Below are 21,891 nucleotides of genomic sequence, written 5' to 3'. Positions count from 1 at the left end.
TTAGACATTTAGAAAAAATTTTGTCTTTTGTACTATGCTTTAGGTGCCGAAAAATTTAATCAGTGAGTTTGAACTTAACTGAATTCTTCTAAACATGAAAAAATGAGTTATAATGGATCACGAAACCAAATAATAATAGTGTAGTTTTTTTAATGTATTCGAGAAATTACCCAGGTGATGTAAATACTATCCATCGACTTCTCTCTCTCCCTCTCCTCGTCTTTTAATGACATTAACATGTGCTGTTGCTTAACTATAATGAAGTTACAAAATTGCCGTTAGATACACAATTTTATTGCACCGGAAACGAATAAATTGTAACTGGAATTGATTTCACCGCTATCTAAAGATTTCTAAATCTACAAATACTGGACACTGTTATTTTTGTGAGTCGAGCAAAAGATACTAAAGTGAGAAAAGTGAAGGCAGTTGTTTTTTTTTGTTTTTTGAAAAATTTCAATCTTACTTTTCATTCTTTTTTCGTTAGGGAAAATTAGTTCCTAAAAAGCAATAGACCATATAACGTTGCAGAAGCAATAAAAAAGCATTCGTTATAGTGTCACAACAATTCCCACGGAATTTTTCAAAATCGTTCTGTTATATTCATGGACTGCAGCCCTGATTGTCTGGTATTTCTCGGCAATCTTGGATTTGATATGCGTGATTTGACTATTCGAAGTGGTATGCAAAGCACTCCACTCAGTGTTAGCAATGAACCCATTACGTAAAATGACAGATCGAAATTCCCGCTTAGATCTTTAAATAGCGCTGCAATAACTTTATTGCGATATATTTTGAAAGCAATTTGCGCCAATTCATTACTCATAAAATAAACTCTGAAAATCTCTGTACTCTTTTATCTATCCATAGTCTTTTGGAATGTAAATCGTCTAACTCTATCTTCCGATTCATCTATAATCTTAGTTACTTTGGACTTTTTTGGCCTTTTCATTTTACTACTACTGCCAGAAATTTTAATGATATTTACCAGCAAGTGGTGGACCAATTAAAGCAGCAATGCCCATAGAGAGCATCATCATCCCAAAAGCATTAGAAAACTTTTCCAAACCGAGTAATTCAATACAAATAATGGCACGAAGTGATGAGAAACATGCTGCAAGCTTATTCTGATTCATTTAATTTAAGTTTGTACTGTGAAAAGAAATGAATGGTAGTGCTTAACGTACTACATTTTCTCATTATTACATTACAAATTTCTAGCTCTAAGATTAGAAGCTTAAGAATGAGTTCATACCAACACTCCATGCAAACGGTATTGTATATACTACATACATCCAATATTGTGTTAGTAATGGTACGATGCAAGTTGCTAGACCGCCAATGATTATGCCCAGATTATGAATAAATAACGGATCTACGTTTGGTAAATCCGATATTAGCCTACAATAAATGCACATTTGTCAGACAAATAAGCAATACGCGAACAGAAGGAGTAAATAAATGGATAAATCAGTAAATGAAAAAATGCATAAAAGAAACAAATGAATAAACGAACCCGCATAATATTCGTCCAAAGATATTAACAAGCCCTATAACAAATAATAAATATGATTGCTGGCTTGAAGTCGCACCTACTTTAATTGCCTGAAAACTCCTATTGCATATGTCAGACTCTTCAAAAGAAAAAAAAAATATTGTGATAAAATAAAACATAATTGTTTTTAATATAGAATTTTATAACATAAAAAAAAACGAGCCTGCTTGCCAAGAAAAATGAACGGAACAAAGAGACAACAAAGTGTCAGAAAAGCGGTGATTGCAATCAATATAAAGCTCGGATCTGACAGCAAACTTGTATCAATCATTGAACGCAAAATCTGAGAATCTATTTAATTCATTACTCCATTATCGAAATTAGAAAAAGAGCATGTGAACGACATACTTTATAATCAAAGTGTTGTACGTAAAGACTTGACCGTAGAGTAATTTAAGCAATATAACTAATATTAAGAGACAGTGAAAAGTTTTTACAGTGACCAAATAAAACTTCCTATTGCAAATAAATTTCTGCTTTATTGTGCATGGTGTAACTGGGACTCACGTTTTGTAAAGGAAATGCCTTTCTAGATTTTTGCAACGGTACTTGTGTCGTCGTTCTTGAAATCATCATTAAATAATTACCAGTCATTTCTTCGGCTTCATCTTCTGCAAATTTTATAAGTGCAAAATAAATGAAAGGATGTCTAGACAGAATTCGATGGTAGAAGAATTGTAGAGTTCTCTGTAGAAAAACTTTGCCAATTTAATCAATAACTTTTAAAAATGTAAGATTTCTATAAAATTTCTTTCATAAGCTTAATCACTTTAATTACAGGAAATATGGAGACATTGGATTTCTAACTAAATGTTGCATTCTCAAGTTAACGAGTTTCTTATTTATAATAACAGAAAAAAAAAAGGAATACTAACGAAACACTTTTCCTTGCAGACTACTCATAGATATTGAATGGTTGATAGTGAGCTGTGAAGACAAACTGTCATGTCCATCGTTTCCTTCATAGGACGAATCAGAATCAGATTTCATTCTTTTATCCTTAACAGAGAAATTCATTCCATCATATTAGTACCACAACTTTAGATACTTTTAATAAATACATAAAAAACAGAAAAATGCAAACAAATTTTAAGTTTCCCTAAATAATCGAAAGCAAAGAGAAAAATTGATAACCATTTCATTTGTGTTATCATTTGTGTATGAACTGTAATCTACTAATTAAGTACAAGAATTCACAGAAAAACAGTTCTTCAGTTTATTTATTTTAGTTCTTCAGCTTTAGTACAGCACTTTAGTACACAACATAATATAGTTCGTTCAGAACTTTTATAAGCTTTCAGTACCTACTGTCACTGTATCTATTTGCATGTATTAAAATAAATCACTTAAATTTATGAACAGTATTTTTGAAATGTTAACATATCGATTAACTAAAATATAAACATTTGGCTTCATTAGATCACATTTACTTGAATCTAGTAATAAATTCCATTGTTACATGCATTCAGTTGGTTTTTATATGACAAAACTTCCCGGAAAGAAATATTTTCACACTCGATTTGTAATTTAAGGCCGATTCTTGATATGTATTTTAGACTGCGAAATGAAATAACAGCCTGGATAGCTATTTAACGGAATAAGTCGGTTTAAAATTCTGTTTCAAATATTAATCCAGTAAAATAAAAGGTTAATTGTTTAAAATACAAAGAAAAAAAAAAGAAACCAAACACAACCTTCATAAAGACAGAACACAAATCAGTGTTTCATTTAGATATCTGATTTGGATTATCCTTGACAAAAAAATTCACATTCTTTGGTAAGTCATTAATAACAATTATTACTAGCTTTCCCAAATTATTACATGTATAAATTATTAGATTAAATTTCGATCGACAGTTCCATGAAGCTTCTTAGTTTCTGCATGATGTTTCAAAAATTTTTGAATTTATATATCTCAGCAAACAATATCTTAACGTGAATGGCCCTTTCTTAGTTAACCAATATTCCAAGGATAACTGATGAATCCTTTCAACCTTCAAAACCTTTAAACTTTAAAAAACACGCAGTAATAGGTCAAGAGGATATTATTAGCTTCAATCGTCAGCATCGCTAAATTTTTTGTGAATTAGAATTTGGTTTACGATTATGAATAAGATCCAGTTGCTGTTAGTCGGTTTTCTGCATGGGATGTTGTCCAGGTATTGCCCAACAAAAGATATTAACACATCAATTTACGATCTCAACTTATAATTTAATTTCCATTTCAAAATTGAAAACAAAATAATTTTATACTATTTATAAAATTATTTTGTATTATTTATCAACAAATGCTAAGTACACAAACCTCATTATCTTCCGACGGTATTTCTAACGGTATTTTTCGATAACACAAACCACATAAGACAGACAGAAGTGTAATAAATGCTGCATAAACGAGAAAATGCCTCCAATTGTTTTCACAAACTTCTAGTAAAAATGGAAATAACTGAAATGTATACGAAACTGAAAATGACTATCGAGTTCCAGGAAAATTTAATCTTTTGATAGTCTGAAAGTAAGCTTTAATACGGTGAATGGAAATTAAGTTAAATGATACTGCAGTTCTTTATTAAGATGACAAACCTGTGAAAATACGGTGGTACCAATACCTGAACCACATACAGCTATTCCCATAGCGAGGGCTCTTCGTTTCTCAAAGTACTGATTCACAACCAATATTGATGGCAAATAAACAAGTCCAAAGCCAATTCCTGAATTCGTCGACCGTAAAAAACTCGACTACAATCGATTTATTTGATTTGCATATAGAAAGCAATCAAATGTCAACAAATTTCCGAAAATTGTGTTCCAAGGTTGTGGTAACATCTATGAATTAATGTCATGCAAAATTCTTCCTCATAAGTTTGAAATTATTGATAAGGCAAAGTTAAAAAATTTGAAGTTTTTCATAACAAAGACTCGCTTGTTTCATTTCTAGAATATTTTTTATTTTTTCTATGAAGTGTTATATTTTACCTCCAATAATACCGAACGTGATGTAAAGCAATGAAAGTGTTGGTACGATGGAAGATAAAATGAAACCAACAAATGTTGTAATAGAACCAGCTATGACAACCAAGCGACATCCAAATAAATTTGTAAGCCCACTTGCCATCGGACCTTAAAAGCAATTAATACGATTATGAATGTCAACAAAAGAAATAAAATCAGAATTCCTGGATATTCATTACTACATCTATGATGAAAAAAGCTTTTCGAAAAGCAATCAGCATCTTAGTCCAAGCCGTTGCGAATAAATGCTGTGTTAGTGGTTTGTGTTTCCTGCTAATGTCAAGAAAAAAGTGGTCATAAAAAAACGAGACACCTGCAAGAAAGTAAAATCCAGTAAGTAATGACTGCACAATAGATGCTTGCATAGCTGTTGTTCTAAAATCCTGCTCCCAAATTTCAACAAGTGTTTCGCCAATCGAATAAATAATTCCATCCACAATAACATTGGCAAAAAATGAAGCAAGTACGATAACCCAACCATACCCACCTGCAATTCTTGGTATTTAATTTAGTGTATCGGAAAATATTAAAGCAAATAGTGCTCTGACTATGTAGCTGTAACAAATAAATTTGTGGAGAATAAATTGTGGGAAATAAGTTCGTAATAAGATTTAGTTATAGAAAAACAATAAAATAAATTTTCATAGAAATCGAACCATCTGGTGGAGATATTGGTAGACCGCTGTTCGTTTTCGAACTGCTACCCCTAATTAAAACTCCATCTGCTGCCAAACAATCCTTTTCATTTTTCATCGCACAACACGCTGAATTCCGATTGTTCAATTTAATGGTGCTTGCATTCTCAATGCACGCTCAGTTGCATGTTTCATGACAAAAAACAGCAATTATTAAAACAGACAGCTACCAAAATAAAAACGATGACATAAAGAAAAGATAAAAGCCACTCTTGTTCTGTTCTCTCAGGGCAAATGATCTATTTTTCTCTTAAAATCCTCTCATTATTTGTCTGAAAGTTTTGCAGCAATTTGATAAGTCATTCCCATAAGGAATTTTAATCATTACATCATTAGAGGGAAGGCAGCAGAATTATGACCCAAAAGCATGGATAACAAAATCATGTTTTATTTGACATGACAAAAACACAATTTTTGCACACACAAACGTACGCATATACTTAAACGAATAAAATATCATTTTTCAGTTTTATATTAACAACTACAACACAACGTGGTGATGTGAAGAACAAAATAAAGTACGCATGAAATCTGCATGTAAATATACTCCGATTTTGTAACATCGCGACGTCATCCATCTTGCTCATGATGCAAATGTTTGACATTACTCCAAAATCTTTGAATTTTCAGCAGTGTGTGTAACAGACCTCAAAAATTTTTGTAAAGGATATGGGGAATATCTAGGAAATGATCTATGTTAATGATCTGTTGAACATTCAACCCGAACTCTTCCATGCCTTACATTATGTCATAATGAAGTATTTAGCAAGTTTCCATTACAATTAATTCATTGAGAAAATAAAAATCAAAATACACTTCCAGAAAAATGTGGAATACAGATTATAATATTAGAGAACGATATGTTAGTATTATTTTTTCTCTAGAAAAGGAAATTTTGGCTCACAATAGAGCAGTGTTCACTTCACTTTATGAATCAAAGTCCAACAATAAACTGTGCAGTTTCTACTTTCTTAAACAAATAGATGAAGAATATAAATTAATACCTTAGGTGTGTTATCTTTTTCCCAGATCTGGAAATGGCTTATCACAAATATTGTAATTTTTGAAAAATTTTAAGTCTTGAAAAGAAATTCAAAAAATCTGAATAGCTTTTTCATATTATAGGGGTCATAAAATGTTTGTCCATTTATCCTTTCTTACTCTTTGCATTGACAATTTTTGAATAAATTATACCAACTAAAATTTGATACCCAGACGTGTGAATAATCGAAGTGCCAAATCCATGGAACGAGCAGCCAGTAACTTGCACATTATTCCTTCGGCAATTCTATTTATTTCTCCGTCCCAGAAATAAATAAAGGCGCGCTGGAGATAACCTGGTTTATTGGGATTAACAGATAATGATAATAAATCAACACAGATAACAAATTTTCAACGTTTCTGCTTGACCATGATCAAATATGGACATATCAGCATTCAAATACATTACTTTCAGCGATACTTCTTTTCACAAAACTTAAAATACTGCTTTTACTCTTATACTCCTTATATTATCTGAAGCAGAAGTAAAAAGAAAAATAAACTGGTTAGAAAAAATTCTGCTCACAAACACATGTGAGAACGAAATGTGTTATTACACAGCAACTTCCTGGCAGAAGTGAAAGTCTCACAAACAAATTGGAGCGTACCTGAAATAAATCATTTGTCGTCAGAACACTCTCTAAGCTTTACGCTAGCAATTCAAAGGCTAGTGTTTCAACTTAATTTTTCATTTCGTTTTTTAATAATATTCAAGGATCTCTGAAAAAAATTGGTCATACTGGTCGCTTTACAATACTCACCTGAATCCATTATTTTTATAAGTTTAAATTTTTTGCCAAAATTTTGTTCGGAATTTTTTCCTGACAAAATAGCAAATTTAAAAATGAAACAATATAAGATATTGAGTAAAGTTAACTTTTTCAATGATCAGATTAAGTTAATTGACCTTCCAATGTTCAAATTGATCACAGATATTTGAAGAGTGATAAAATACACACAAACACGCAACTCCCAAATGTCTGTGGTCACATTCAGTTGGCACTGCATCGTAATTTTAAAAAAAAATTATTTTTCAATAAAATCTTGCGGTCATGCGAATGAACAGAAAATAAATTCAATAACAATCTCGACAACAAACTAGCCAGTCATCTTATATCTATATTATGCAGGGGAAAATTAAAAAAAAAAGAACACTGCGAAGCAGAAGTATGGACACATTCAAGCAAACTTCTGAAACTTTCCTTCATTTCGAATTCCCCCTACACATCTTATTTGCTTTGTTCTGATGAAAACGTTTGTGTTTTACTATCAAATGTTTTGTGTTTACTTTTCAACTATCATATAACATTCGCACAATTTAAAAGAAAGAGACCAAACAGCACTACCAAAGAAGACAATATGAAAAGTGTTATTCTTAATCGGAATACAAAATCAAAGGAGCAAAATGTAACGTAAGAAATAGAAAACACAAAATTTCTAAATCATGAATAAATCAATCAAATTGGCAGTAATAATTGCTGACGTAAATACAGGTGGGCAACAAAGACTAATTATCATGTTGGCGACAAGCCGATTAAATGAAATATTAGAAAAAACAACATAAAGTGGCACTAAATACTTCTGGAAAGGACAAAACTCAGGTTAATCCACTCATGGTCTTCTTTCTTCGGCTCTTGCCCTTGTCAGTTCTTCGAAGTTTATTATCATTTTCCTACCTTTATATCAGTTTAAAAAGACAAAATTTACAAACGAACACTTCACCCTTGATGCAGAAAAAAATGAAAATCATGGAAAAAGGAAAAAAAAAAAATATCTTACAGCTGAGAAATGCTATATATTATATAATAAACATAATTTTTAAACATTTCAGATGATTTATGATCCTTTGACATTTCACCCTTTTAAGACATAATTTTTTGCTGCCTTTGCACTGCCCCGCACTAAATAACTAATGTTTAAGGAATGTTTAAGTAGCTAAAAATTAAGTTAGTTGGTGATATCTTTGACATAAAAGAAGAGATAGGAGATATGAATATATTTTAAACTATATAGACCGCAAGGCTGGCAATGCATAGTGAAAATTAAAGTAACAATTTAATGATAAAGACTTATTAGACCATGAAAACAAATTAGGGGATGTCTTCATACGTACGGAAAATCATACGACACTTTTTTAAACACTCAATATCACTCTCAAACGTCGTTTGCTTTTTTTGTTTTCAAATATTGAATAGCCGACGAACAAGCTGGACATCACGTTGCATTACTGTTATCCGTTTAGCGTGCTGGCTGCACAACAGAGCGTTTTCAAAAAATTGAACCATGAAAGCTTCTGCTGCCTGAAATGAAAAATAATCATCTTTACAAAGCAAATTCATACTGATAACTTCATCATCCACATGTTCTTCCTTGCTATCGATGCTTCCAAACTTCTTTGTTCATATATTTGAAATAAGAACAGGATCGATAAGTTATTTGCATCTCATTTTGAAAAAACGACAGCTACCCATAAGCTTCTCAGCAAAATCCACAGTAAACAAAACAAGGGTGATTTGGATGCTCCTAAAATAACCTAATATATGTTCCATTTCGGACAAAAGGATGAATATGAAAAGCAATACTACTAAATAACCTATATGTGACAGATATCCAAAAATAGGCTAACTTGGTTAGTGCTTACTAAACTGGACAATTTTTTTTTTTTTGAAAACTGTCCGTTGTATATTCAGCACAACAGAGCGTTGTTTATGAGTTGAAAAACGCATAACGTTTATATGTGAATGGAGCAGTTATTTGAAATCATTACATTGTTTAGTGAAACGTTTTCATGTCCGTTAAACCTAACGTTATCAACTCCTATTCTAAACAGGAGTTATCTATTCTTAACAGAGAAGTACAAGTAAATTCTTTTTAGATGTACTATTTACATAAGTTTGTAAGAATCCTTGAGGTCATCAAGACGGAAAACATCTTATTAGAAATTAATCTAGAAGATGTAAAGAACCTCCTGAACTGCAGCGATTGCTTCCACTGCAAAACGATACCCAATAGAAGAATCAGACATTTCATTTGCAATTTCCTTAACAAGACGAGCAAATGGCAGTTTTCTAATCAACAACATTGTCGATTTTTGATATTTACGAATTTCTTTAAGTGCTCTTATGCCTGGTCTGAAATTTCAACTTTTTAAGTCCAACCATTAGTTGTGAACTGGGACATGAATCACCTTTCATTTCACAAAGTAGATTTAAAAGATCAAAACATACCTATAGCGTCGAGAACGCTTCCTTGAATCGCGCACAGCTTTATGACCATATCGAGGATGCCCACCACTGCGATTCAAACCTCCTTCAGATTCATTGATTATCTTTTTCCAATCTTCTTCACGTCCTGAAAAAAAAAAAACTGCCAATTTGACATTAGGAAAAAGTTTGCTTAATTCTTAACAAAATTTAGTAGTTGAGAGAGAAAACTGTCAATGACCGCTCCAAGACACCATCCTTTTTTGCTTTTACCTTTGTACGGAAGTAAACTCATGATTCAAAATCCAACCTCAGTTTTGCAGAAGTATTTTGATGGTGTATTAGAGGTAGTACAAAGTCTGAAACCATCACAAATAAAAAAAAAATAAAAATAAAAGCAAACCACGGAACCTTATATGAGCCAAAAGTTTTTCTAGGAACCTTTTGCACAACAGATGAATGTACGGAAATACCCGTAATTCTTGCTTGATGACTCATTAAAAATAAGTTTTCTTTTAATAATTTTTTAGAATACAGTACTCATTGCAAAGTTGCATTCTACAACCCACTAAAAGGAGTAACCCAAGCAAGCTAATAAAAGTTGCTAAACAGTTTCAATGTAATGGCAATTATAACATAGACGAAATACCTTCAACAGCTGAATTATTCCTCGAGGAACTAGAAGATAAGTCGTATCGCCTTACATCCGCTTTGGTTCGTACCATTTCAACAGCTGTAATAAGCATGTGTCACTGGCGAGACAACAACTGAGATTATTTCTTGATTTATGTTATACACAAAAAACAGAATCCCATCCAGCATTTTGTGAAATCTATGATTCTAATTGACTCTGAATTGTCGATTTCACTTCATTGACTTCCTCAACTTGAATTTACTACATTATTCAATGTCCAACAAGCTATACAGCACATCAGTTAGCACACCACGCGCCAAAAGTAAAAACAAATACCGCTGCCCCAACTTCAGTCTTTAAAAATTCGAAATCTCCCGCCCCAACACCGACTTCCACAGTGAAATCGAAACAAACCGCAACAATACTGACTCGACCACCTGGTACGGACTATGTCACCTCCTAATGGAGTAATTTATTCTGAGATTGAATCGTTCCTCATCGGTGTAAAGAACCTTGCCTCTCATATTTCGAGGTCATACAGTATGTACTGAATTAATGGACTTCACGTAAGTGTTCAAATAAGTAAGTCCAGTTGCCAAAATAAATGAAGACCCATTGCACGGATGAGGTCAACAAACCAGGTGAACTGATAACATCCCATGCATATGCTGGCTAGCTGTAGGAAATGCTAAGGTCACTCATTTTGAACGGTTACTCAGAACATCGGACAAAGTGGGAAACAACCACAGTGATGACACATTACACGAATATTGAAAAAAACACAAGTGCTAAATCATTTTATTATTATGTAAATTTATTACGTAAAACAGATGATGGTAGTAGCAAGCAAGAAAAAATTGCGTCCGCTCCTCAACTATGCTGGTTACTGATGATATGCTTCAACATTTTTGTTCGTATGTTAATTAGATTTTTGAAACAAACGACTGCTTATCAAAAGGAAGTTCGGCCATACTGGTGCTTTCCAGAAGTCCCATCATTCTTTGCACACGATAAATATTAACATCATATTCTCTTTCACTCTGGAAATTCTCTTTCATTTCTCCATGTCACTGTGTTATTGTCTGCGAATTCTTCTAGTAACTATTTAAATCCATAAATGAATCAGATGAATTGTCCTGGTACAACACTTTACCTAGTTCTTAGAACGGTTAGAATTTTCCGCACTTGTTAACAGCTTATAAGACAGTTAACAGATAATGAAAATATCGTTAAACGACTCTTCTTTGACTGTTTCAGTAAACTTACACGTCTGCAAATAGCCTGCAATCTGCAAAATGCTAATAATGCATTTCGAGTTATATCCGATGTGATACATACTGACCGGGACGTGCTGTTTCCTTGCTGTCTAGCAAACAGATTTACAGCAAGCTGTAGCGATTCTTCGAAAAGCACTTCATTTGTAAATTGAGTACCCACTAGCTGTACCAAACACTGCATTACACAGTAATATCTGGCAATGAAAGGCTGGAAAAAGTACGTGTATGCAATATGGAAAATGTAAGTGTAATATATAAAGCGTATTGGGAGTAAAATGTAATACATCAAAAACAAAAGTGAGATTAATGGCTAATACACCAACTGCCAACACCAACATTAGCTAACTTTTAATAATAAAGCTTTTTTTCACTTTCAATTTTTATGGTCTACATTACCTGCATGAGGAGGGCAATCTGTTTCAATATCTGTTCCTCTTCTACAATGATATGATCATTATCCAGTGAAATGGCAGAAATTCGCAACAAACAACTGAGACTCTCTGCGAACAACTTATCAATTTCTTCTTCTTGCAACGAACACACGAATTCATAAACAAATAATGACCTAAGTTCCCTGAAAAGTAGAGATGATAAGAATGAATTCGAGATGTAAGGTGAAGCGATGGCAAAATTTATCCCCACCATAGTTAAAAGGAACATAAGATTTCCAGGTTTTGTTTTTCCTTATTTTTCTAACCTTTTTTTACTCGCTACTTAAAACCAATAAACAATCAACTGTTAATACCGGAATATATGATTTGCTCTTGACAGCATTTGAATGGACAATAACACATGGCATAACAAGCTTATGTCGACAAAACCATGCATCATCTATAAAAATGTATATAACGCATAATAGTTGTAGCTATCAATGCGAGTTTGGAAAAGATCATTCCAGATAACTATTGAATAAGTTGTTCGTTTAAGTTCTTGAATTTGGAATTTATACAGCGAAGCAGTAATTGTTGAGAATTTTTTTTAACTGCGTTTCAAACAGCAAATGTTGCGGACCAATGAAAGAGTCCAGTGTGCCAGCAAGTCAAATTTAAGATTTTCAGCTTACAAATACTTGCGATAAATAGTACTGTCCAATATTTCTATAGATTCCTTAAATCCAGCTTACTGATTAAGTTAATAAGCGGTTAAAAATTATGCAAAATAATAGAGACTCCGTGTAAGAGAGCATTGTTTAATTTTGATTATTTGTACTTTATAACTTCAGACTTATGAAAAATTAAGTAAGTCCCAATGATGAAATAACAACACAAACATTTCAGAACAGTAAGCTTCGATGTGACTATAATTAGTCTGTAGTTTAAATAAGTGAGTTTCTCTGCACAGCAAAAAAATTTAATCAACACTGCCCAATAAAAGATTCACTCGGGATGTGAACAAATGTTCAACAGACTGATTCCAATTCAACAAAATACATTTTTTGGAAGGCATAAATGCGGTGTAAAATACTAGAAACTTTCTTATCAGCGTAACATCTTTCTTAAGTTAGAACATGCTTCACATAACTATAATACTATAATTAGAGCAGCTTACCTGATTAGCATAATATGACAGAATCACTTCGCACAACATCTTTTCTATGTATTCCTTCTTTAAGCCATTATTTTCGATGCATTTGAAACGCCTCAGTTCTATTAGCGAATTTGGAAACAAAGCATCATATTGAAAAAGATCGGAGTGCAACTTCAAGTGATATCTGTAAGAAAGTTTTTTAATTCAATTTAATTTCACATTATGAGCACAAGTTTATGCGAAGATCCGTAACTTCTGCAAGCTCTTTTAATTTAATGAGTTTAACGTTATAAGTATCGGTGACACATGTAAAAACCTCAAATCATCCTTAATGCTTTTTCTAATGATAATTCGACGTCCCAGCCTTTTGCTCAGTGTGACAAAGTCTTCCAAAGAACTCTGTAGCTTACTAAACATCAACTTCTTATGGCCTGCGCTCTTCATCTGCAAGGAAAATGTTGATTAAAAGCCATCTAACAGCTAAGAACAAGAAATAGATCCAATTATCGTACAATTTATCTACAAAAATAAAAATCAAGCACCATAAAAATCATAAAATTTTTAAAAAGTACTTGCAACAAGACAGCACAAGTGTAAGACCAAATAGTTGTGGTACTATTTAAATTGTGAAGCTGTATTATATAAAGCCCAAAGTTTTTAACTGCTTCTTTTTCATTATCTGACAATTCATTATCCACACTAGCCTGTAAGAATTAGTATATCAGTTGAAACAAGTTATAAATCCGACGATACTCATAATGTGAATTATATATATAAACTTATGCTAGCAGAATGCAAAAATAAACTTAACGCATACAAAGTGTTAGGTTTAAAGTTCAACACATCCAAATTAGGATAGACAAATAATGGTTACTCTCCGGATAAAACTAATTTAAGTAATACAAATTATTGCATTTTGAAGGATATACAATTTACAATACATGGTTGCATAAATTTTGATGGTAGAGATCAGCTTTTTCCCTTTAAACATTATAATTTGTAGTTATGAATTTAAAAAAAATTTTTTTGTGATATATATATATATATATATATAATGAGGATAATTCACCAGAATGCTAGCAGAAGAATCTACATTTATACCTGCCAAGGCGGATGCCAGCGGTTTATTCTCCCATCGAAGTATTTCCTTATGGAAACTGGTTCACCAAAATTTACATATATATGACCAAAACATTTGCTGAGAATTTCGCGCGATTTGAAAAGCCCTGTAAATCAATAACTTTTGGTACATCCAAGGGATGGTCAATATTTTAATCACAAAATTTACCCGCTGTAGTCTCTCGTGGTTTCGGAAAGCCAAAAAGTTCGTAAGCATACAGAAATTCTTCCAAAACTTTATCATAATCGATCGTAACTGGAACAACAATCTGAACAATCAGATGAAAGAAACGACATTTTTTTTTATTTATTTCCTTTAAATTTCAAAGGAAAACATTTGGCACTATAATTAATAACAATGATTTAAAATCCTTTTCTAGAAAGAAGCTGAAACCAACCAAATCATATAACTGACACCGAAAGAATGGTTCCATGCACATTTGCAGCAAACCAAATTTTGGGTAAAGACTTTTGCCTGATCTACTACGAGTGCCCTCTAAGAAAAATTCAACCGGATTATCCGTTTCGCGCAATTGCATTTGCACATAACTGCTGAATAGTGACCAATAGAGTTTATCCTGCAAGAATATAACAGTTTTAAAGAAGTCCAAGAAAAAATAAGTCTGCCAGTCTGATGAAGTGCGCAAAAAAAACCAAGGATTTTTTGTTTTGGCATACAAATTTCAATGCAAAATAAAGAACTGAAATATGTAACCTCTCGAAATTGTCGCTTCATAAAAAAGGATCCGCAGCGGCGCAAAGTCTCACCCAAAAATCTTGAAGCCATAAAATCCAATCCAGTAGCAATGACCGGCAATGACAAATTATGGTTGAAGCAAAGAAGAGAAACAACCAAGAAATCCATATAACTCTGCAAAAAATATCTTGTAAAGGAATTTTGAAAATTGAGAGCATAAAAAGAACCAGAAAAAGTTCTAAAAGAACCGATAAAATACCCTGTGTGTTGGCATGAAAATAATGGGGTCATCTATAGAACACTCCCGTATTCGCAACAGCTGTTCATCATTGAAATAAATGCCATTATATATTATCTTCAATAAAGTAAAATTATTTGTTAAATGTAACAAAACTAATATTGAAGACCGGTAAAAAATTGAAACAACAGTCAAGTCAATAGCCATCTGAAAGTGGTGGTGTCCTAGAAGAAAATTAAGCTTTAGGAAGGTAACATAATCCACACCCGTGCTTGCTCTCTTCCAAAGAGAATGATGGAAAGTATTAATTAATTTGTTAATACTGAAATGCAAAACCAAATTCAAGGTAAAGCATACCCGGACTGTTTTTGCAATCACGTAGCCAACTGATCGTATAACTAGCATCTGCATTTCGTGCGCTATGCTGCATAATATTAACCTTGCTTCATCAGACAACAGTTTTCTCGTAGTATTCCGTTTTGCACACTCTTCTCTTATAACCTTCTGAATATTCAATTGATCAATTAGGCCAATAAACAAGTAAATTATACTTCACCTCCCTCTAAATAAAGGACAAGCTTCGTAGGAAAAGCTTACCAAGGACGGATATTAAGTCCAATAGGACAATGAACAAGTTCGTAGATGATTTCAACCATGAAAACTTACCTGTACAAACTCTGTTTTTAAAATCATTTCTATTATTTCGTTTGAATCTTTTGGTTTTTGTCGTTTACCGTTTCTCTTTGGGAAGTTTTTTTGCTGTGTAACCCATGCAGCTTCTCCACCTGCCTTATTAACTATTTCGAGCCAGTCCAACATACCATTTTTAAGTTGACTTTTCATAATGGGAATAGAATGCATTTAATATTTCAAGTTTACTGTAAAGCCGTGGACGAAAAAAAGGATTTAGCAATCTCTTTTGTTGATCTATTGCACTTACACCTTAAAAAACAAATTTTACGTTAAGTGGTTCATGTAATCTTGGACCCGCGGTCATCAGAGTTAATCAAATGAACGACAAGAATGAGAACGAATTAAACGAAATGGTAAATAATAATACATAAATTAAGGGCAAATAACTGATAAAGCAAGAAGGTCAAACTTTAACTATTCACTTGTGGTCTTGAAGTTGAATTAAAACAGTTAAAGATCTCTAAAAAAGATACTCTCGCTAATGAAACTTTAAGTTAAATATGCAATCAGTGATGATTACCGGTTAGCGCTGTTTGATAGCAAGAATATATAAGACAACAACAATTCCAAACACCAAAAATCTAGCACGTCATAAGTCATGCACTGGTAATGAGCTAAGCCTTGCAGTGGCAGGTTCGCATACTTCCCATTACAGAAGAATACAGAAAAACAAAAAGAGAGAATTCAAGACAAAGATAGTAAAAGAAGAACAGAAGGGGAAAGTGACATGTTGATATTAGTATTTAAAAAATTCTTTCACATACACAAGTACATTTATATTTTCATTCCCATTTACCATTATTGTTTTTTAAAAATCCGATCAAACCAAGATCAGAAGATCTGTTATTGACTGTACCAACTAAATGCGCCGACATCGACGAGTCGAGTATCAACCTCCCTGCAATGTACCGCAGTGTCAACCTTCTCAACAAAGTTCAGCTTCTGAAGGATGACATCCGGTAACTACCCTAAATCACGGTAATTTATCTTCATTTTAATCAAGCTATCATTACAATATGTTTGGTTAAACCTTTTTGGCGCTTTGTTAAAATAGGCACAGCTGGAACCTCGTTTTTCTACATTCCTCTCAGAACTATAGAAAATAGCCTCTATTAATGAATTATACGTATCCTTTAAGTAAAGCAAAACAGGAATATTTCTAAACTTTCCGTTAGAACTATTTTAGGTGAAAAATTGGACTCAGTACATTAAACTCAACATCCCTTCAAGTTATCAAAGTTGTCATATAATTCCGAAAAACAACACAACGCTCCACACGGTTTGCGCTCGAATCAACGAATGAAAAAAACTGCAAATGAGTGTCCCACTGTAACTTCAGTACTTGCTACACACTGGCCAACCATCCACTTAACACTACAGATTCGGCTGGAATTAGCCTGTACCGCTCAACGTTCTCATTTATCTTCTCGCATAAATCCAAAATTTTGTTCTCCGAATATTCTTACACCTCGCGACAAAGAAACACCAAAAAAGAAATGCAATAACGAGCAACCATCTACATAGAACAACCCATCGTTTTTCATATACTTCCTATGTACAGCACAGAAATGATGTAAAATGCCCAGTAAAATACGAACAGAATTTTATTACGTTGCTTTTTTCATATCTAGCCATGCGTCACTTTATTTTCTCCTACATGTTTCACATTTACAAATCACTTTTTACCATATGACGAGATCTTCGAAATTCTACATTCTTGGAATTTCGCTCAATAAAAGGCATAAGCAAAGAATAAGAGACAAAAAATTCACCGAAACTTCCTGATTAATTCCTACACATATTAGCATATCACCGTAAAAAAAGATCAAATAATTTAGCGAACAACAAAAAACAAACAACTGCATCACATTCAAGAAACAAATATATACCCATGCCAAACTTATGAGAGAATAATGTATATGGCACGACTATCAAAACACTACTTCTACTAACTCTAATACAATGACAAGAAAAAAATTGAAACAATAAAATCTTTCCCAAAAGAAGGTGTATGGCATTAATGGGCAGGTCATTGTTGAAAAAACACAAACTTCTGAAAATGGTTAGTAAAATCAACAAATTAAGTATGTTAAAAAAGAAGACATAAGTACACCGAAAACTTAGATTATGAATGTAAATAAATCCCATCTTCTCAGTATCCGTATTTCATGGATCTTTCAAACACACTTCTTTAACAAAATTATCCATTTTCCAATTCTCTTCAAAGAAATCCATAACTTGCATATTTTCCTCGTTTTGAGCAATTATGTTCTAAAACAAGTGAGAATTTTGATCAACAAATATCTCTTGTTGAAAATGACTTCTACTGAAGAAACGAAAATGATCTAATTACCAAAAAACTTATATAAAACACCTACCTGTACTGAAGAGGCCATCATAAGCAAACTGCCATACTTTTGTGCACCCATAGTTATTCCACATTTAGAAGTTATTAAATAAAACAGTGCTGACAAATATTTTGACCTTTCGGCATAAATTTGGGATTTTGCTAGAGAGGAAAGGTTGATTGCGTCTGAAAAACAAATACCTGAAATATGTTAGTAATGCATTCTTAATCAATTATTGAAACAAACCAGGGTTAAAAAAGACGCTAGCTTTGAATAATGCAAATTCGGGCATGGTGATTTTCAATTGTCTGAATGGAATCATAATTTCATCCATTTGTCGGTGATAAATTGACCTATAAGCAGTGTATGAAATTCTTTAGAAAAATCGCCTAAAACTCATAAGTAATAACAAGCATTCATAGATAACATAAACAATATAGGATTAAACAAAATGGAATCAGACTTGTAATGCAAACTTACCTACAACCAGGCAACTTAACTTCGTTTTGAACTTGACGCCGAATATAGGCACCGTTAGGCAATACGAGTTTATCAGCACCATGGTCAGGTGCATAATAATTTCGATTTAAAAGATTGAAAGTAAATCCAAAATTCTTTATCAGTGCAATCTGCAGTGACTAAATGGTACATAAAATTTCACATTTTTTGTTTCTTTCTTTTTGCCAAGCAATAAGACAAATCATCACCATCAGAACCTTAACAACAATAAATAATCAAAGAACGAAAAAGTCAAACTTACTCGATCATCCAAAGACAGCTGATTAAATAAATCGAAGGTTTTTGCCCATTCTAAGCCCACTCGCATTTCTCGTTTATTCCACATTTGTATGTCTTTTAATGTTGCAATGTACAACTCTTTCGTATTTGTGTATGGCTGAATAAAATGAAGCAGTTCTTACAATGTGAACAACTATTTTGAAGCAGCTGGATAAAAAATAAATCACTTATTCCTAAAATAAACATTTATCCACTGCGAAAATCGGAATTATGCGGAATCCTGCTGCACCATTATAAAAACTAACATCTATTTTAAGGTTATTAACTTCGTTAACAAGTGAGGGTTCACAAACAGCTTCTTTAAGTCCATTGATTTCAGGAAGCACACACTGTCGTAACCTCATACACAACTTTTCAATTGCCAACAAACGCTCTATCAGCTGCAAAAAATAATCCATCAATTTTTTCAATCGTGTTGATAACTAATTACACACCAGCTACCAAAATGTAAAATGCGACGAATACTATCACAAGATAAAACATCAGCGAAAACACAGACATGTTTTACCCTTTCTTCTGCCGAACGAATATGAACTGCACAATCATCTTCAGAATTTTGATTACTCATTTTCATTTTCTTGGTTGGTCCAATGCGATCGCGATCATTCTGGATCGCTAAAAAAGATTTCATAACCAAAGAGAAAGAAAAGAGTGCCTATATTTGTCCTGAAGAACCTTCTACATGACTAAACTAAATACATATAATCTAATAAAATCCTACAACTAAATACATTTAACGACAAGAAGGCGAGCAACAAACCTTTGGCATCCATTCCTACAGCAACACATTTATTGAACCGGCAATGTCGACAGGCACAACGGATATCTACAGAATTTACAATAATCAATAAAACTTTAAGAAAAACTCGATGCTGGAGATACTTCATGAATGAATATATCTCAAGGAAAAAAAAAAAAAAAAAAAAGACAAACTACTAGCAGTTCTTTAATAAAAGTTAACAGATATTTTGTACAGTATAGTAGAAAGTACAGCACAACTTTACATATAATAACTTACTTTTATTGACATCGCAGTTACCCTGGTATTGGCAGACAAACGTGTGCTCTGATACAATGGTACGACGAAAGAATGTTTTGCTGAAGTGCGTATAAGTTACATGTATTTCAAAGAAAAAGCATAGAAAACGTTAAAAAGACTGTTTAGCTTCTGCTATGCAATCCAAATATATGTATGTGAAAAGGCATATTCTACTCAAATTTCACCAGAAAAGTCTTGAAAATCCTGCTGATAAATTCCCCAAAAAAAACAGTACAGAAACGCTAACCATCCATTGCAGCTCGCCACACCATAATGATAACCTGTTGCGAGATCTGAACACACTGCACAGAGTTCACCTTCAGGAACTTTTCGGCCTGAAATACTACTAAAGTAAGTAAAATACAATTATTTATCAGGTAAAGATTATTCTGGAAAGCATTCTGTCACAAAATATTAATACTGTAGTATTTCTTTGCGCAAAATAATTAAAGCTGGTTAAGTCATTTCAGTGCTATGAAATAAGGAAATAACCGAAAGAAAATTCTGCTGAGAACTAAACACATAAGATTAAATATATCAAAATATTTGTGATGTATATAAAAAAAAAAATTGTGATGTGATGTGATGTGAATTTCTGGTTTACCGTAAGAACGCTAATATATTACTTCCGAATCCGGATCTCTATCATATACTTTTTTCCTATTCTTTTCTAATCCATGGTTCCTATATTATGAGGTTTCAAAGATCCTACAATTAATGTTTTATATTACGAATTCCAATTTCTTTCTTTCTTGATAACGTTTAGTCTAAGTCTACCTTCCTTAACATTCTGCCAACAAAACTTAACGGAGCATTGAAATGTGCATTTCTTTTCTTTCTTTAAATGAATGTGACTAAATACCTGCAAAAAGCGTAAAAAGCCTCACAGATCCACTTCAACATATCAAAGAAAGCCGTCAGGCAACACAAATATATGGATGGATACAAACATTTGCAGATGTCATTATGAATTGGGAGCCAAAACCAATATTTTTAACTATCGATGAATGCCACAGTAGCATGAATAACGTTAGGAAGCATGCCACTAAGTGCGGTGAAACAGAAGTGAAAATGAATTAACTATTTGAACTGCAATGTGACACAGCTCCTCCAACAAAAAGACTAGGACGACAAAAACAGTAGGTTTCACACCTATTCCATCCTACTTGAATCCCACTCTTACAACATGCAACAAATTGAAATTAAGCTTCCCTTCGGAATTCCATACCGCTATCATCTACTACCAGATGAAGATCATAAAACATAGAATTCTGGTAGGAACGAACTTACGCTGTGCCATTTAAAATCGTCGAACGCTTCACGGTCAACAATACTTTCAAGAGTGCAGTAATTATGTCCCAAAGTTACGTACCACAAAGGATGAACGTATACTCAAGGTTCTAAAGAAATAGCGTGCGTGAGAGAGCGTGTATGCCTTTGTCAAACTCAGTGTCTGTTGGAACGTTTACTAATGTCCCCTCCCTCTCTTCCCATCCGTAGGAGTGTATGCCTGTCACAACGTACACCCAGCTTCGCCTATGTCGTTGTCGGCTATGGTGTGCAACAACACTCTCATCCCGAAAGCTTCAATAGCAATCGGCTGGCGGGTGCAATCAATAACGCTTCCTCTTGCCAACTGCTGCAAACGTTATCACGCGATTGCACAACTAATCGCTTCTCCCCCTCCACTCACCTTAAATTTTCTTCTCCCATTACTTCTTGTAAGACATCAAAAATCAACCAAACTAGAATGCACACGACTCATTTCTGTCCTCTCAGATCTCTCCCTCACATTCATGAATTTCTCAGCAGTTAAAAATTGCTACTACCTTCAGTATTAAACATTCAACACTGAACAGATCGCGAGTTGGATGTATGCTCAACTTATTAGCTTCAATAGAAATATTTCCTATCATCGATCACCACTTTCTTTAATCCTTTTGGAGAATGTTATCAAATTCGTTCACTTACCACTCACTCATGGACAGTTACTCACAACTGACAAAACCTCTTCT

The 21,891-nt window shown here is 33.1% G+C and overlaps 4 protein-coding genes across 4 annotated transcripts; all 4 read right to left on the bottom strand.

Annotated features, from left to right (window-relative positions):
• Positions 1–583: 583 nt before the first annotated feature.
• Positions 584–5,320, bottom strand: Bm5077 (Uncharacterized protein; the record flags this gene model as incomplete). The annotated part of the gene is made up of 12 exons (XM_043073554.1): positions 584–768; positions 989–1,114; positions 1,256–1,401; positions 1,517–1,605; positions 1,746–1,838; positions 2,063–2,166; positions 2,431–2,554; positions 3,861–4,001; positions 4,139–4,266; positions 4,532–4,675; positions 4,881–5,054; positions 5,224–5,320. 12 exons carry the CDS (start codon positions 5,318–5,320, stop codon positions 584–586), a joined length of 1,551 nt encoding a protein of 516 aa, XP_042929488.1.
• A 3,163-nt stretch (positions 5,321–8,483) lies between these two features.
• Positions 8,484–10,231, bottom strand: Bm10960 (Uncharacterized protein; the record flags this gene model as incomplete). The annotated part of the gene is made up of 4 exons (XM_001899463.2): positions 8,484–8,603; positions 9,269–9,434; positions 9,531–9,654; positions 10,156–10,231. The coding sequence occupies 4 exons, from the start codon at positions 10,229–10,231 to the stop codon at positions 8,484–8,486; spliced, it is 486 nt and encodes a 161-aa protein (XP_001899498.2).
• Positions 10,232–11,063: 832 nt separating this feature from the next.
• Positions 11,064–15,817, bottom strand: Bm6586 (Uncharacterized protein; the record flags this gene model as incomplete). Its single annotated transcript, XM_043073553.1, has 14 exons — positions 11,064–11,180; positions 11,407–11,625; positions 11,814–11,991; positions 12,163–12,248; positions 12,966–13,128; positions 13,261–13,388; positions 13,517–13,648; positions 14,046–14,170; positions 14,233–14,332; positions 14,462–14,641; positions 14,779–14,934; positions 15,020–15,115; positions 15,356–15,502; positions 15,665–15,817. The coding sequence occupies 14 exons, from the start codon at positions 15,815–15,817 to the stop codon at positions 11,064–11,066; spliced, it is 1,980 nt and encodes a 659-aa protein (XP_042929487.1).
• Positions 15,818–17,857: 2,040 nt separating this feature from the next.
• Positions 17,858–21,176, bottom strand: Bma-nhr-1 (Uncharacterized protein; the record flags this gene model as incomplete). Its single annotated transcript, XM_043073552.1, has 11 exons — positions 17,858–17,962; positions 18,070–18,224; positions 18,286–18,392; positions 18,520–18,668; positions 18,800–18,934; positions 19,083–19,217; positions 19,346–19,452; positions 19,598–19,663; positions 19,856–19,935; positions 20,124–20,211; positions 21,167–21,176. 11 exons carry the CDS (start codon positions 21,174–21,176, stop codon positions 17,858–17,860), a joined length of 1,137 nt encoding a protein of 378 aa, XP_042929486.1.
• Positions 21,177–21,891: the final 715 nt, after the last annotated feature.

Source organism: Brugia malayi (assembly GCF_000002995.4).
Source record: "Brugia malayi strain FR3 genome assembly, contig: Bm_v4_ChrX_scaffold_001, whole genome shotgun sequence".
Classification (NCBI taxonomy): domain Eukaryota; kingdom Metazoa; phylum Nematoda; class Chromadorea; order Rhabditida; family Onchocercidae; genus Brugia; species Brugia malayi.
The sequence above is the reverse complement of the archived record's forward strand: the minus strand, read 5'-3'. Positions and strand labels throughout refer to the sequence as shown.